The following is a 17,900-nucleotide window of genomic DNA, read 5'->3' on the forward strand; positions in this document are numbered from 1 at the left end:
AATACGCTTTATAATTATAGCATGGAGCCTCCTCTATCGTATCCCCTTGACGAAGCCACGTGACCCGGTGGTGCAAGGCATAGGGGAGGGGCTCTGATGTCACCACGCACTCGGGAACTAGACGGCGAGTATAGGAAGTGTGCACAGCATGCTATAATTATTTTTTTATATTATTATTTATGTTTTTGTTTTTTTACATACTGTAACCCTAGCAGTACAGTGTCACCATGGTGACAATGTACTACTTGTGGGGGGTGATGAAGTTTTTGTTTTTTTTTACACTGATTGCTTTTACACTCATAAAGGCTGTAAAAGCAATCATTTCTCCTTCTCTCTGGCTGCATTCTTGCAGCCATTGAGAACTACTGTGTGAGGTGTGATTGGTCACAGCTTGTCACATGGTTTTGTGAATAGCCTTGTACATTGATCATTCACAGATTTCACACGTAGTAAGCAATGATGTCAGAAGTGACATCTTGCTTACTACTCTGCATGTGATCACTGATTGGCCAATCAGTGATCACATGATCGGGACCTCGCACAGAGGTCCCGTACGACGATCTGTGTTCCACTGTGTCCGGAGGACTCAAATTGACTTGGTCCAGCGGGACTATGCATGAAGGATCAAATTAAATATATTTGCTATGATTTTGGAAAAACGTTTCAGGTCACATTTCAGTAAAGAGATTAGCCAATAACTGGCACATAGTGAGGGGTCCTTGTCAAGTTTAGGACAGATCTGGGCCCCTCACTGGATGTGCTATGCCTTCTATGCCTGTCATAGCCATATTGAAATACGAAAGCAGAGGGACTTGTGTTTCAGACAAAGGAAGCGATACAAGGAAAACAGAATAATTTTTAACACAAGTATGTGGTACAACAGGAACATATCAGAAGTATGAAATGTTGGGGTAATATATTCTTTAAACACAGCATCCTTTATATCAATGTGCTTTCTACTTTATAAATAAAAGCTCTAGGGAAGTTACAGAATTTACTATATAATATTATTATTATTTTTCCATAACAATAGTAATGACAGTTCACAATGTTGAATAACTACTGAGCATGTCACACCTAACTTTCATAGGCTTCTAAGTCTATTCACAGCTATGTATTTTGTGGTAATGTGTTTTCTATTGAATGAAATGGAAACTTATGAAGTCAGCATGTCATAATGCACAAATTAATGCACGCGGAAGCACAGTGTAAAGTTATGTGATACGTGTTTTGATGCATTTTCATTGATTTCCATTGATTTCAATAGAAAAATTATAAGGGAAACAAGTCATATGTGTGAAAGGGCCCAGACGATCAGTCATCTGTTTATGGGCATATGGCAAATGCAACTTCTTTAGTTATAACTATTAATGTGATTTTGTGTTACACACAGACTACCAGCCACATCCACCCCAGGAGCCACCAACAGAGAGGAGCAGAAGACTGAGGAGTGCAGGAAGGAAAGAGCAAACAAGACTGACTCTTGGTAGGTAATTAGAATGGTATTTTAACCACATATTTATACTAACTAAACTGATCAAATGGATACAAGAAAATAAATAAAAATACCAACTACAAAGATTAGTAACAGTTCATGCTGTAACAGTAAAGATATGTTGAACTTGGATCTGACACTTTAAATGACAACTTTAACAAGTTTACTCAATGTTATTTTATTTTATATTTGAATATTTGTAAGTTATTGTGATGATTTTGTATGTAGAGTTTTTTCTTACTTGTATGATATTTTTACTTTACAAATAAATATTTATGACATAGGGTTGATTTACTAAAATCGGAGAGTGCAAAATCTGGTGCAGCTGTGTATAGTAGCTAATCAGCTTCTAAATTCAGCTTGTTCAGTTAAACTTTGACAAAAAAATTGAAGCTGATTGGTTTCTATGCAGAGTTGCTCCAGATTTTGCGCTCTCCAGTGTTAGTAAATCAACCTCATAGTGTTTTCATGAAAGTTAGGTTACAGATCATAGTGGACATGCTTCGATCAAAATGATTATTTTCCCATGTCCTCGTGCCCGGAACAGTTCTATGGGCATGGTGATGTCAGGAGCAGCCCATTTACAAGACTGCTAGCATGCGTTGGAGCAGTAGCAATGGGGACTAGTCTAGCTCTTGGAGGATCGTCGGATTACATAAGTATATCTCTGCTTTCCAAACTCCCAGACAAAAACGTGCATTTAACCCATGCAGTGAGCTCACAGCCCTACTGCATGGGAAAATACATTTTTTGCCCAGAATTCTTTTTTAAAGCAATAGAAATTTCAACACTGGCTGCTCAATTTCTAGTTTCTCCTGTTTAAATAAAAATTCATAGTTGCCCATATGAACTGGAAAATAGGGAAGGGGTATTTCTTCTCTGACTTGTTAAGCTATATGTGGGCCAAATAGCAAGAGATAAAATTACACAGATTTTTTCATGGCATGCAGGCCACAACCATAGAAATATTTATAATTGCGAGCATACAGTTGAACAATTGAACAGATTTGGTTGTGAGATTTTTTATTTATTCTGGTGGATAGAAAACTGGATTTAGCATTGAATTTCTTATTCTTATTTATTTTTTTCCATCCTTCTCTTCTTTTGTATGGCAACATGATCTATACATTTGTAGCCTATTTTTAGAATTCTTAAATAAATAAAAGAGTTATTTGACAAAATATCCATCATTGCTGCAATGGTATTTGTTGGACATTGATAACCTTAAGATAGTAGAGTACTGCTTCAAAATTTGTACTCTTGGTACCTTGTGCGGAGCAAATAAGCTCCTCTTGTGACTTTGTTTACATTCTACAGCCTCTTTGAGAGAGCTCTGGAAATAAAAAGATGGAGAAGGTAGGGTTGCAGTTTCACAGAAGGGAAGGAGAGAGTGCGGGCTTAGCTAGTCAGGCAGACAGAACTACCTGAACACAAGCTGCTTGCTTTGAAATTCCAGTTTGAATTACTGCTCAGTTCTTGCATGGTTTAGAGTCAGGCACAGCTTGCTTGACATGCATTTCCATATTAGATAAATGAGGAAAGAACAAACAGAGGGCGCACAGGCCTAGTGCATTACCATAAAAAATGTTTAATAAAAAATAAAGTAGGTGTTGTACTCACAAACGACAATGTAGTCCAATAGCCTATTGGATGTCTACACTCCCTATTGCAGACTGTTACTCAGCGCGGTGTTGACGCAGCTGTTCTTTATGATGTGCCTTGACTACATTGTCATTTGTGAGTACAACACCTACTTTATTTTTTATTAAACATTTTTTATGGTAATGCACTAGGCCTGTGCGCCCTCTGTTTTTTCTTTCCTCATTCAGTATATTTGGATTCCCCCCGTCTATTTGAGGGCAGCAAGGTGTGCATGTTCCAGAACATTCTTAATGTGGTTGTAGCCTGCATCGAGTCCATCCCCAAGCACAGGAACATTTGTGTTTGCTGGTTCCATATTTGATAGTCATAGCTTGGTCACAGGTTCACTGTAAAGAAAAAATGCATTTTCATTACAAAAATAAAATAGGAACGTCTTGTTTCGCAATCTTGTTTGAATCTGTTCTAAAATCAGGATTTCTAAACTCTAATCTCATCTCTATACCTAGTATGGCTGGCAGAAAAGAAGTTTAAAAAAGATGAAAATGCTAAGGAGGAAAGTGGGAGTAGATGAGAACTTATTTCTGTTCCTGTGGGAAGGAGGGCATCCCAGGGACCCTGTTACTGTGCTTGACCCTTACTTATCCCTACAGGAGATTGAGAGCTGAAAGTACGAACATCTATAGCCCTATTTTCTTTGATATATGCTTGTGCTTTGAAGAAGATGACTCAGATAGCTTAAAGGGATTGTTCAGTGTTTTGTGCATTTTCTTTATTAATGTATTAATATACTGCAAACATTTTTAATTCTTTTTAGCCAGGTGAATATTACATTTTGGCTTTATTTTTTTAATATTTAGCACTTGCAGTAGAATTCAAGGATACTCTTCAACTTTTCATCAAACTCTTGGTGTGGTGTATATTTATGTTTATATATGTTAACTATGCATCACATTGCTTTAGTAGTATTCCTGCCAGAATCACTCTGTGCGCTATTCTCTTTTTTTTATTGAACGAGAACTTATGCTTTTCTCATTTTACAGTGTGGTACTTGGCAGTTGCCTACTCAGGGGCAAGTTCCTTTATATGGGGCAGGAAGATAGTCCACAGCCCTGTGTATGTTGCCATTAGTATTGACGTTGTTTTTACACAGGGCTTCTACTCCTCTCTTCTGGAGGTAAATAGAGTAGACATGTGCAATTTGTTTAGTTATTAATCAAAATTCAAATAAACTTTTTGTTATTCGGAGAATCAGATGTATCTCCAAATCACAATAGTAACAAATTTCATAGAATCCACAATAAATTATAACAAAAACAACAAATTCATTCGTATTTATTTGTTTCATTCAGATGACATAATGGATAATTTGGGCTTTTTGTCAATGTTTGAAGCATCCAAAATAACCTAACAACAGAACAAATGATCCAAATTGATTCAGATCCTTTCGTTTTAATCACATGAGAGAAATGCGGTAGTCTTTGACTGTTGGATAATCAGATGATCCTTTTTGGAATAATATTTTTCAATAATATAAAAAATGCACTACATATGAAATGGAAACCTATTGCAATAAATACAGTAAGGTATAAAAGTGACTTATTATATTTGGATTGGATGGAGGTGGATCCATCAGAATCTCCAAATCATAACATAACAAATGAATCCAAAATTAATTTTGTTCCATTTGTTACTTTCGGATGCATATCGTCCAGTAAGCTCATTCCATTTCTCAATGTGGGTTGGAAGTAGCAGGGTTGACTCATAAGCATATGCATAAGTAATCTACTAAAATAACATATTAACATGTTAAAACGAATATAGCCAATATTCCGAAAATAACTTACGAAAATACTAATCGATTCAGAACAAAGAATACATGAAATTAATCTGAAAATACAAAACGAGTTCCAAAAACAAGTCATGATAATCTAATGAATATGATGAAACTAAATGATCACTTAATGAATGAATCCGAAGTAAAACACATTTTTCCATCCTGTGCATCTCTAAAATGAAGTTTTGGGAGCAAAGAAAAGATGAGTACATGCTGTTGTTAGGACCAGCTTTAAAATGACCATGTTCCCTGGCAAACCACAAGTTGACTTTATTTAGAAGAACAAAGCACGCACCTGATTTTCACAATCCACCGTAAGCAGAATGACTTATCCCTGAAAACCTCTGTGACATTGCAGCACTTATATTCTAGCTATAGAAACACTTACTACAAGGGACACAATATGCTTTAAATATGTATGTTCTCTACTGGTGTGGGGTTCCTCAATGTGCTCTGATTCCAAAGCTTAATAGCAGTTTAGTTGCCCCTGCAGGGCAAAGAAAATAATTCTCTTTAGTCCCCTGCACCTGGGCAGCATATATTTACCTTTTCTTTACTCCCTGCTGCTCCAACCATCCTATATAAGCCACTAGTCTAACATGTCAAAGCTTAGACAGGGCTGTTGACTGTCTTGCTACATGGCTTCTTTGGTGATTGGCCCAGCATTGTTATATGGAGTGAACCAAATGCTCCTTTATACCTGAAAATACAGGATATTGTATTTGTTACCAGCAGCTGAACAGAGTGATGGGGGAGCTAAGGCAACTGATTATGTGTTGCTGGGTAGGAAGGAAAGTAAGCAAAATTGTTGCTTTGCACTTACTGGTTTTCTGTAAGTAACCCCATAGCATATATAGGTAAGAATAACTGCAAGCTTCTTCTAGGACAGGGGTCTCCAAACCTTTTAAAAAAAGGCCAATTTACTGTCCTTCAGTCTTTAGAGGGGCCGGACCATGGCCATCAGGGGTAGAAAATGTCCTGGTGTCAGTGGGAGTAAAGAATGCCTCATCTTTGGTGTCAGGGAAAGGAGTTGTGCCCCATTGATGGTGTCATTGGGAGGAATTGTGCGCCACAATTGGTGTCAATGGGCCCCATTGTTGGTATCATTGGTAGGAATTGTATCCCTTCATTGGTCTTAGTGGAAGAAATAGTGCCCCAAGGGCAAGGTAAAAGCAACCAAAGGGCCACATCCAGCCATCGGGCTGCAGTTTGGAGACCACTGTTCTAGGAGATGAGGTTTCTGTGAATTGTTCAGACTTTCATCAATCCATGTTTCCATGCTTTATTTTACTGATAAATCATTTTGAAAAACTGGTTGTGGCCATCTTGAGGGCAGATGATCATGTAGAATTTACTACCTGGAATCCATCTGCCCTTAGCTCAGGCATTGGCTGAGCTGAGAACCCTCCCTCCCCTCCTGAAGATTCCTGGGATGTATGACATCATTTGCCTAGGCATGGAAACCAGGAAGTAACTGAAGAAATGTAGAAAAAACTTTTTAAACAAGTAAATATGATATACTTTCCTATCCATTCACTATTGCTAGCAGCATAAGGATTAAAAATAGTCAGTGTTAATTGAAAGAGTGAATTTCCGCTTTAGGAACTTATGATCAAGAATTGTCACAAACATCTTAAATAAAGTTTGTTTTTTAGCTTAAGTAATTGTTGTTTTTTTTTCAGTATGAAGGTCTTGACAACCTGACTGTAGACATGGGAGTGGGGGGATTGCATCTTTCCTCTGCGTATCTTAATTGTGTTTTTTTTTTTTGAGAGAGAGATCATACATCTGAACAGTGCCTGAGCTATCTGCATTCTGATGAATGAGCAGTCGGCAGTAGAATATTTTGTTATTGATGATACTGCATGATATATGAAAGAAGCGCAGGAAAAATGAGCATTGTGTGTAAAGATAATTCCACTACATCGCTAAAAGAAATCTCAGCAACAAATACATCACTGGAAATATTTCATTTTCCTGGAACGGAGGTGCAAGCGGTGGTCACATGTCTTGTAGTAAGGTTTAACTTCAAGGATTTCATTCATCAAGAAGACAAACAAACCGAATTTATGTTGTATTACAGTAGCAAAAATGAATGCTGTGCTCAAGGGGAAACATATTGAAAAATATTACAAAATGGGTTTTATTGGAGATTTGGTGTAAAGAAAAAACAACCGTATTGTTATGGGTGGAATGGGGAACAGAAGTCCTTGAGTCTTCACTGAGGTCTGTGATTTCATTAGAGAGGCCACGACAGGCCTAGTTTGGCTTTTTAGCAAATCTTGTTAGGTCACTAGCCTGAGAGTTCTCCTGAAATTACTATGTAGAGTCCATCAGAGGGCTCAGAATCCAGTATTGTACATTGCTCTAGAGGATTCTCCGTAGGAATTGCAGTAGATTAGATGAAAAGCCAAGTTTAGCAATATCATGTCAAAGCTGAGAGAAGACCTTTCTGTAGAATTCCCAGTGAGGGATGAAATTGGTTTTGAGTAAAGCTGCCCTATAAAGAGAACCAGTCACCAATGATCACTTTTATATTAGTTTTATTTTAGTTGCAGTACCTGTATATCTTATCAGCCAGAAACAGAGAACTAAACAAAAATTACTATAAGCATTAAAAAGTGGTGAAATTCAAAACTCTGTAACCCTTAACAACTGCTCACATTTGGATTTAACAAAGTAAATTCCGTAAAGGAAAAATTATGTTTGTTTGAAATGGGTTATAGCTCTCTACAAGGCTACAAGTTCCCTAGTAATTATTTTATAATTACTACTTTGTCCCTTTAACCGATATCTATATTACCTGATTCATGTCCCTGATACAAGTCATAATTGCCTCTAGAAAAATACATACAAATAGAGCATAAAACGTACTTCAACATAAAACTAGATAAAGTATGTTTTTGGGACATTTCTAAATACTTGTTGCTAAATAAAGATCTAATTGGGTTCCTCTGCAAGCTTGCATCTCCATACCTTACAACTCAACTTTCTGACATGAGAAAAAAATAGACCTAAAAAAAGCAGGCAAAAGACACACCTGTGTCCAGTTTCACAAATATTGACAAACCAAGCTTTCTCAACCATTTTAACAGGGAGCAACCACTGAAATAACTTTCAGGTCTCAGGGAACCCCTGATAATAATTATTATATCTACAACTCACAGTGCATTAGCATGGTGGCCACTTGGAATAATTCTGCTAACCTTGGGGGTTAGTGGAAAGAATGCCCTCCTTACAGATATCTAAAAACATCATTGGCATCAGTGGTTACTTATCTGAGGCAAAAATTGTTCATCATTGAAGAAACCCTCAGCTACCTCTGGAGGAACCCTACTTAAGAATGACTGGATTAAACCAACAAGAGATGTTTTTTCTCTCATTGCTTTTGTTTTATACTGGATTTTCAAAATAACAAATGCGGTTCTTTAGAATATTTAACTTTTGGGTATAAAATTGTGAAAATTATGTAACATTTTGAAACGTGCATCAGACCAAAAGGGGGGATACTGAGGAAGAAGAAGAAAGAGGGACCAAGTGACTTTGGTTTCAAAAGAGGGGCATTTTTTTTCTTTTTTATGCCTATTTGTTGGGCTATTTATTTTTACTTTCTACATCCTTGAAACATGCACAGCCTCTCAATCAGTAGCAATTCATTAACACCATAAAAGGTGATGAGGTACTGAGAAAGATTTCACAACTAAACATTTAGGCTACATTCACATGGCCGTAACACTGCCGTAAAAATTTACTGATCGTTAGGCAAGGAACAAAAGTTCTTGCTTGAATGATCAGTAAATAGATCTGTTTTTCATGTGTAAAAATGCTTTTTCTCAATGATATACGTGTATACATATGTCCCTAGGTGTAGATTTTTGGTTCCAAATTTGAACACAGTACATGCTTACGCACCTGTGTAAATGTCTCCATTGAAAACAATGCTGATCCATAAATAAAAAAATTCAGATCTATAAATAAAAAAATGGTTGTAACGGCTTTTTTTTACGGCCGTGTGAGTGAGGCCTTAATGATCACACATGCCTCCTTTGTGCCACTGTTGTTGATCCCATTGCATAGATTGACCAATACTCTCTTAGAAGCTTTGGCATAGATGCAAGCCTCATGCAAAAACTGAGAATTCCAATATTAGCAAGGACATTGGCATTCACATGTCATAGTTCCTGGGACTGTATATTCCTTGAATGTGTCACTCCAGCTACTGCATTACTCAGAGTATAGATAAAGACCTGGAAATTGCAGAAAAATGAAAATCAAACAGAAAGAAGCCATAAACAAAATAACAAAGCACTTATTTGAGAAATGGAAGCTCAGCTTGGAGACTAAATTGGTCACCTTAGTTATGAAACACAGTGCAGGCATTGCAAGTGAATAAAATGGAAATATCTCCTCTAAGTTATGGCTTATCAGAGGAACAGCAGGGAGAGATCTCAGAACTAATAAAAATCCACTTGCAATTTAAAACATGCAGATAAGAAGAAATGTATTTTATATGATATATTTTCTCTCAGACAGCTCTTCTTTGGGACACGGCAGAAATGAAGATAAGCTCTCTGTTCAGATCTATACGTCTTCCTGCGAGAACAGAGCGCAGACGCTGAGTATCGCCAGAGCCAACATTACAGGTTAGACCTTGCTTCACTTGCACTGCTTTTGCATTGGCTTGATAAAGTGATGGCTTTTTATTGTGGACCTGTTTTTGGCAGTAGATGTAATGCTATGATGGAAGAAGACTGAGACATTCTTTGGTTCTTCCAATAAAAACAGTTTTGTGTTTGGTTCTCCCAGTACGGAAGATGTTATTTTAGCCACAAGATGTTTGGAGCTTGTATAAATCCTACCAATTAATTTTAGATGTTACTGTAGCTTCATCAAGATGTTAGTTTATAGATGTGATTAGCACAAATGTAAAACTCAGAAGGAGAAATAATAGTAAGATCGCTATCAGAGAATGAAAACCATTAGTTCTGTCTATTACACTGTCAGTATTAGGTCTAGCCATCTAGAATTTACATCACTTGTCATACTGGAAAAAAGGATGCTGTAAGCATCAGAAATGATGAGTAGGACAGAGCTGCTGTTTAAGGCATCAAATAGCAGAATGACAATTTATTAGGTAATGTTATCTTTCGTTAAAAGAAAGTTATTCTAGTGACTTTTTAACTGAAAAAGAAGGTTTAATTTTTCACTGTAAAAAAAAAAACATCATGTATCTGGAATAATAGGAATTTATATAAAGTAGCGCTAAACATACATGTAAATAATCCTTCATAGAGTACAGCAGGAAACACGTTAAGTCCCTTTCACACACATCATCTGTTCAGTTAAGTTTTTTGCTAAGAAGAAACTCATGAAAACTAATTCAGATTACATCGGTACGGTCCCTTTCACACAAATGTTCTGATCAGGTCCACCTGTCCGTTTTTCAGGCAGACCCAATCAGAACCTCCATTCTCCTCTATGGAGCGGTGGGTGTAAATGGTCCTCTGTCTGTTTAAACCCACCTACATCCAATCCAATCTGCTAAAAACAAACTTATGGGGATTCGTTCCCCTCTGTCTTGCCGGGTCGGATGGCAATCGGGTGTAAATGGACAGGCAGTCCATTTACAGTACATCCGACCACCCATAGAGGACAGCGGGCTGTGTCTGTGTCCACTCTGCATAAGTGGAGCTGGCACACACCTGTCATCTGCTCAGCGGGGAAAGGACCAAAAATGGAATGGGTGTAAATGGACAGCATCCATTTACATCTATTTACATTTGTTCCATCTCAATATATTTGGACGTTTGCTGTTCCATTTTAAAAAATGGAAAATGGACACAGATGTAAATGCATGTAAACGGATGATCATCTGTTTGTCTATAGAAATGAATTGCTGTCTATTGACAAATTAAAAATGGACAGATGGAACACCCATGTGAAAGGGGCCTTAGGGTTTATCTTGTATCCTATACTACAAAGGAAAGATGATTCCTGATCTTTTTCTTCATGTTTGTAAATGCAATTGATCAAATTGATGAGGTCCCAGTGCTTGTATTTGTTGACCTTTTAGATCAGAAAAAGCTATATGATGTTATTTTCTATAGTACTACAATATGTAGCAGTGTACAAGGGGCCTGAGACACCATGTAGTAAGGTATCCTATGATTTCTGATGGCAGTCCTGCATAAAAGAAATGGAATTTGCAATAGGAGTTGTGGTTTTGTAACCTCTTCCTTACTGTCACCCAGAACATCATTGTTGATAATCCCTATCTGTTTCACAACCAAACCTCACAGCATTAATTTCTAATGTGCTTATTGTTATTGATGCAATCATTGAAGATATAACTCTTGTATATTTTTTGTTGTTTCTTTTACCATTTTTCAAAATAATTCAAATTAATGGTATAAAAAAACCCAACCCACAGCATGGCTGTATTATTATGCTGCTGTTATTGTTATTGATGCAACGTTTGGAGCTATGAATTTTGTGTCTTATTTCTTTGTACCTTTTTGGAATTTATAAAATAACAAAAATGTATGGGAAAAATATCTAAGGGCACATAATTGAAAGTAAAGGTGATTGGGCTTACAAAAATTGATGGCTGAGACTTAACACCAAATATTCAAAACATGCTAAACCCTAGGAACTATAGAAAAACTAGTGTTCCTATCTTTCCTGCTTTCCTCCTTTACAAGGTAGACTTATTCATGTCTGGTACTCCTGGGCCATACAACAAAGACAGTATTTTGAGATCCAATTTCATTTTAATTATTTAGTTTTAAAGCTTTCATATGTTCCATGAAAAGAACCCAGTGGGATGAGAATCAGCAGGGGGGGATGTTGTGTTCCTATAGAAGGGAAACATAAAACAGAACTTGTGACTCCGTACTTGTTTTTATTCTGTTTCTGCACTATGATGTGTAATATGCATAAATATTCAGTGTTATTCACCCATTCACTACCATAAAAATACATGATCAGATCCATGTCATAAATGAATGTTTGTAGAAAAAATGAGCTCACATCTGTTTCCCGGTAGTCAAATCCAAAGGTCTATTGAAAAAGTTCTTTTTTAATAAAATGTATATATGTGATAAGATAGCAACAGTATTTTAGACCAGTTGGTTTCAGCCACATTGATGAAAGTTTGGGTTTGTTCTTTTATTATATAAACTCAAAAGTGCCGATTTATACGCACACACACGAGACAGATGGTAAGAATTATGTTCTAGGTTTAGCAACAAGTCTAACAATTTCCCCTTTAAGTTCGACAAGAAAATTATTGGGCATGATAGTCCCCTTTGTAACGTATATGCTGTGATATCAGGCCAATTATCCAAGATTGATGTGAAGATTGCCACACTGTCCATACATGCAGTGGCTCAATGACATCTTAGCTGTCTGGAACCAACATTTAGAGAATTCAAACTTTCTCAATTGGTTTCAAGAAAAGCCTTGCTTTCCATCTTTTGAATTTTAAAACAGTAGTGCCTAATGAACTGTTTAATCTGTTCATCCACAAAAAAGCTTGATTATCGATAGCAGCACTTACATGGAAATCCTAGGACTCCTAAAAGAAATAGAACATGACAAAGTCATTTCTCTGAGCTCAATCATTAGTCCTGTACCGCAACACACATTAAGAGGCGTACATTGGAGAGCAGCTGTGCTACACGGATATCAAGTTTTCTTTAAACAAGATAAATGGACATCATCATTTTAATGCAATCATTTTGGAATGAAGTGAAACACATAAATCATTTGGGTTCCTCTTTATGTATTAAAGACTGTTGAAAGTTTGTTTTTCTCTCTACATGGCTACTGTTTAGGCATTTAGTCTGTCATTCTTATATTTAAAGTGGGACTAAAAGGATTTTCACATACAACTCTTTGTCCATGACAGCTAGTGAATGTTATCTAGGCTAGCTACTTTTTTGTCCTAGAAGAGAGTGTGTATTCTGTATGACACCACAATGTCAATCACATGTACACAATAGCAGAGGATTATGGAAGATAATTGAGAGCCTGAATGGTCCAGCATCTTTTTTTTTGCTTTTAAAAGCCTAGCTGTTACTATGGCTATTCCTAGAAACACATAGACAAATAGTACAGTATTTACTTTATAGTGGACAAAACTTACCCTCTGATATGCAGAATTGATTTGTAACTTTCAGTGCAGGTTCTGCTGCAGCTTTCCATCCACAAAGGCTGTCTTTTATCAAACGGGCATGCTAGAAAACCAGCATCCAATCAGTAATTGCAACCAATAATTGTGAGCGCTGATCAGTTTGTTGTGGCAGGGGAGACAGCTCAGCGGGGGAGAGTGCTACATTAACATTGCTTTGTTAGTATGGTGACCTCTCAGTTTATTATATGCAGCCCGCGTGTTTGAAAGAACCAGGCATAAGAGTGCATAATTATATGTCAAATGTTAATGACTTTTTTTCTGCTTGTGGTTTGGTGGTTCTGGTTTTTGTTCATTGTCACCTGCGTTACCCAGGAGTGTAACTTTTGTAACCCTGGGACTGACCTCCCGTGTCAGGTGACGGTGATCTTTGGCTGCATTTAAGATTTGCATCTACTTCATTTGGTACCATCTTGTTTTTGTAAGATGGAGACAAAGGCAAATCAGGTATCTACTATGTTGTTGAGCCTAGGACATCAGGTAACACATTCTGAAGTTGTGGATGTCAAGAAAACTGGGCAAGGATGTGTCTATCATCAGGGTCAAGCTGGGCCAACAAGTAAAAGCTAACGGAGAGAAGGCTCTGGTAGTCCCATGGTGTAAAGCTTAGGGCACAGCTGTTGAGAATAGGACTGTCATCAGAGATTGACTGTTAGTTGTGCTAGTTTCCAGTGGGGCAGTGTGCTCCATAAGTGCCCACTTTGGGAACAGGAATCAGATCGTCCATGCTTTTAGGGTTGAGATCTAGAAGAAAAGTTATAATTTCTGCTATTCTGAAAAAAGTTAAAAGTAAAGCATTCTTTCGGAGGAGCTGTGGTCATTTATGTGGCCTTGTGTGTGTGATGCATATTTACAGACCCCCATTACATTTGTAATGCCCTTATTTACGCTCTTTTAATTTATATTCAATTACTGGGCTGATATCCTATTGGCTTCTGTTTATTTTCCCATAGTTAAAATGGGTAGGTACTAGATTCATTTTATTTCTGTGCATGTGATGACATTGGCTTCAGGATAGGAAAACTGATATTATGATTATACAAGGAACATTATAACTCGCCAAGTAAGCTTTAGGCTTAGTTTATTCTGAAACAAATGTGACAAAATCTAACACAGCAAACAGTGCAAGGTAACAGAAATGAAAGCCTGTCCCTACTTAACAGTTTCTGTCCTGGGGGAAAATTTTTTTTACCAGACAGGAAGTGAAGCAATCTCTCCAGCTGCAGTAAAACCTGACAGGAGTTCTAATCCTAATAAAAATTAATTAATGCACCTATTTTTTGCAGGTATAAAATGTGCATTTATAATTTTTTTCTACCCAGGAGCCTGCAAAGCATTGCACCCAAAATTAGTGGATCACAGGTGCAATGTTAGGTTTGCACACTGTCCCTCCACTTTTCTGCCCACACCCTAGTACGGGCTTTCAGTTAGAAAGCTGGAGGAAAATTCAATGGACTACAAGTGTGCTGATCAGCATGCTCATAGACCATTGAGAAGTGCATGCTGTCTGCCACGGTGGAAGAAGGGACTTGTAGTTTATTTATTCACAGATCTCTGTGAATGAATATCATGGCTGTGCAGGTGCAACATGGAACAACTTGTTACACACTAAATACAGGTGTACCATGTAACATGTTGCTAAAGGTGAATCTATTATTAGAGCAGCCAATCACCAAGCACCAGTACTGTCAAGCAGGGTAAATGGGACTGAGTTACATGATCCACTATGCCTGAATTTACAAAGAATGAAGCATATCATCGGGAAAGAAAAGGAAATGTAAGAATGAGAATCAGCAAAGGGCCAGGCCAACAGCTCTAATGTCAATGTTTTGCTTTGGCAATGCCTTAAGCAGATCTTCACTGCACCCATTGCACCCCCCCCAATAGGATAAAACTGTTCATCTATTTTTGGAATGGATGGTTATTTATTTACTTTGATCCAGTCCGCCCCACTCCCTCATTCTCACCTAGATGAGAATACCCAGATTCCTGAGGCCTCCTGGGATATGCACTTCACATATCCGAAGAGACATAGGCTTTTTTGCACTGTGGCTGAAGAAGGGCAGATGTGCCATCAGAGGGCCAGGTTGCTGAATGCAGGAGAGAAAGCTGGCTCCTTATGATGTCAGAAAAGAATATAGCAAGTGTGGGATCCTGTATATTGTGGGTGAGTGGTGGATCACAGCAGGGCAATGCTGAATTCTCTGGCTGATGGGTATGTGAATTCTGAGTGAAGGATAAGAATACACTTTAAAAAATGAACACACTTAAAGCAGGAAAAAGTGGGAATGAAGATCCTCTTTAAAGCTGAATTCTATCTAGGGTTTGTATTGCATAGTTACATTTGTCCAGATTGGTCCAATGTAAGTATGCATATTCAATACTTGTGGGACCGCTGTGAAAGTGGAGAATCACTATAGTAGTCACTAGAGATGAGCGAATCGAACCTGGCGAAGTGGAATTCGTTTCGAATTTCAGGAAAAATTCGATTCGCATCGAATCCGAATTTTAGCAAACTTCGGGTGCACGAATCGAATTTTTCCCGATCAGCCGGCAAAAGTGTCACTGCAGAGAGCTCCGCTATTTCTGACAGTTCTGACAGTTCATTTACAGCGGTTGAAACATTGTATCTATTTGTTTCCATTTAGGATACAGATGTTTTTATTCAGAAATAAATAGATACAATGTTTCAACCGCTGTAAATGTGAAGGAACTGTCAGAGAACTGTCAGAAATAGCGGAGCTCTCTGCAGATACACTTTTTGCTGTACTGGAATACTTCTTCTTTTCATTCTTCTTCTTCTTTTCATTCTTCTTCTTCTTCTTCTTTTCATTCTTCTTCTTCTTCTTTTCATTCTTCTTTTCATTCTTCTTCTTCTTCTTTTCATTCTTCTTCTTCTTTTCATTCTTCTTCTTCTTCTTCTTTTCATTCTTCTTCTTCTTCTTTTCATTCTTCTTCTTCTTTTCATTCTTCTTCTTCTTCTTTTCATTCTTCTTTTCATTCTTCTTCTTCTTCTTTTCATTCTTCTTCTTTTCAGTCTTCTTCTTCTTCTTCTTCTTGTCATTCTTCTTCTTCTTCTTCTTGTCATTCTTCTTCTTCTTCTTGTCATTCTTCTTGTCATTCTTCTTCTTCTTCTTGTCATTCTTCTTTTCATTCTTCTTCTTCTTCTTCTTTTCATTCTTCTTCTTCTTCTTTTCATTCTTCTTCTTCTTCTTTTCATTCTTCTTTTCATTCTTCTTCTTCTTTTCATTCTTCTTCTTCTTCTTTTCATTCTTCTTCTTCTTCTTTTCATTCTTCTTCTTTTCATTCTTCTTTTCATTCTTCTTCTTCTTTTCATTCTTCTTCTTCTTCTTTTCATTCTTCTTCTTCTTCTTTTCATTCTTCTTTTCATTCTTCTTCTTCTTCTTCTTTTCATTCTTCTTCTTCTTCTTCTTCTTTTCATTCTTCTTTTCATTCTTCTTCTTCTTCTTTTCATTCTTCTTCTTCTTCTTGTCCTTCTTCTTCTTCTTCTTGTCATTCTTCTTTTCATTCTTCTTCTTCTTCTTTTCATTCTTCTTCTTCTTCTTTTCATTCTTCTTTTCATTCTTCTTCTTCTTCTTTTCATTCTTCTTCTTTTCATTCTTCTTTTCATTCTTCTTCTTCTTCTTTTCATTCTTCTTCTTCTTCTTTTCGTTCTTCTTTTCATTCTTCTTCTTCTTTTCATTCTTCTTCTTCTTCTTTTCATTTTTCTTTTCATTCTTCTTCTTCTTCTTTTCATTCTTCTTCTTCTTCTTCTTCTTTTCATTCTTCTTTTCATTCTTCTTCTTTTCATTTTTCTTCTTCTTCTTTTCATTCTTCTTTTCATTCTTCTCATTCTTCTTTTAATTCTTCTTTTCATTCTTCTTTTAATTCTTCTTTTCATTCTTCTTCTCATTCTTCTTTTCATTCTTCTTCTTCTTTTCATTCTTCTTCTTCTTCTTTTAATTCTTCTTCTTCTTTTCATTCTTCTTCTTCTTCTTTTCATTCTTCTTCTTCTTCTTTTCATTCTTCTTTTCATTCTTCTTCTTCTTCTTTTCATTCTTCTTCTTCTTCTTTTCATTCTTCTTCTTTTCATGCTTCTTTTCATTCTTCTTCTTCTTCTTTTCATTCTTCTTCTTCTTCTTTTCATTCTTCTTTTCATTCTTCTTCTTCTTCTTTTCATTCTTCTTCTTTTCATTCTTCTTCTTCTTTTCATTCTTCTTCTTCTTCTTCTTTTCATTCTTCTTTTCATTCTTCTTCTTCTTCTTTTCATTCTTCTTCTTCTTCTTTTCATTCTTCTTTTCATTCTTCTTCTTCTTCTTCTTCTTCTTTTCATTCTTCTTCTTCTTTTCATTCTTCTTCTTTTCATTCTTCTTCTTCTTCTTTTCATTCTTCTTTTCATTCTTCTTCTTCTTCTTTTCATTCTTCTTCTTCTTTTCATTCTTCTTCTTCTTCTTTTCATTCTTCTTTTCATTCTTCTTCTTCTTCTTTTCATTCTTCTTCTTCTTTTCATTCTTCTTCTTCTTCTTTTCATTCTTCTTCTTCTTTTCATTCTTCTTTTCATTCTTCTTCTTCTTCTTCTTTTTGTCATTCTTCTTCTTCTTCTTGTCATTCTTCTTCTTCTACTTGTCATTCTTCTTTTCATTCTTCTTCTTCTTCTTCTTCTTTTCATTCTTCTTCTTCTTCTTTTCATTCTTCTTTTCATTCTTCTTCTTCTTCTTTTCATTCTTCTTCTTATTCTTTTCATTCTTCTTTTCATTCTTCTTCTTTTCATTCTTCTT

The 17,900-nt window shown here is 36.5% G+C and overlaps 1 protein-coding gene across 1 annotated transcript in view; it reads left to right on the plus strand.

Moving 5' to 3' along the window:
• The window catches only part of CFAP20DC (CFAP20 domain containing), a 361,123-nt gene that overhangs the window by 139,694 nt on the left and 203,529 nt on the right, over positions 1-17,900 (plus strand). Inside the window, exons 10-11 of the mRNA XM_089682005.1 lie at positions 1,394-1,486; positions 9,461-9,574. Of these exons, the coding sequence (XP_089538131.1) occupies positions 1,394-1,486; positions 9,461-9,574 (207 nt within the window). The remainder of the gene's footprint in view (positions 1-1,393; positions 1,487-9,460; positions 9,575-17,900) is intronic.

This window comes from Staurois parvus, unplaced genomic scaffold (genome assembly GCF_062004578.1).
Source record: "Staurois parvus isolate SC_StPar_1 unplaced genomic scaffold, SC_StPar_1.0 ptg000283l, whole genome shotgun sequence".
Taxonomy (NCBI): Eukaryota; Metazoa; Chordata; class Amphibia; order Anura; family Ranidae; genus Staurois; species Staurois parvus.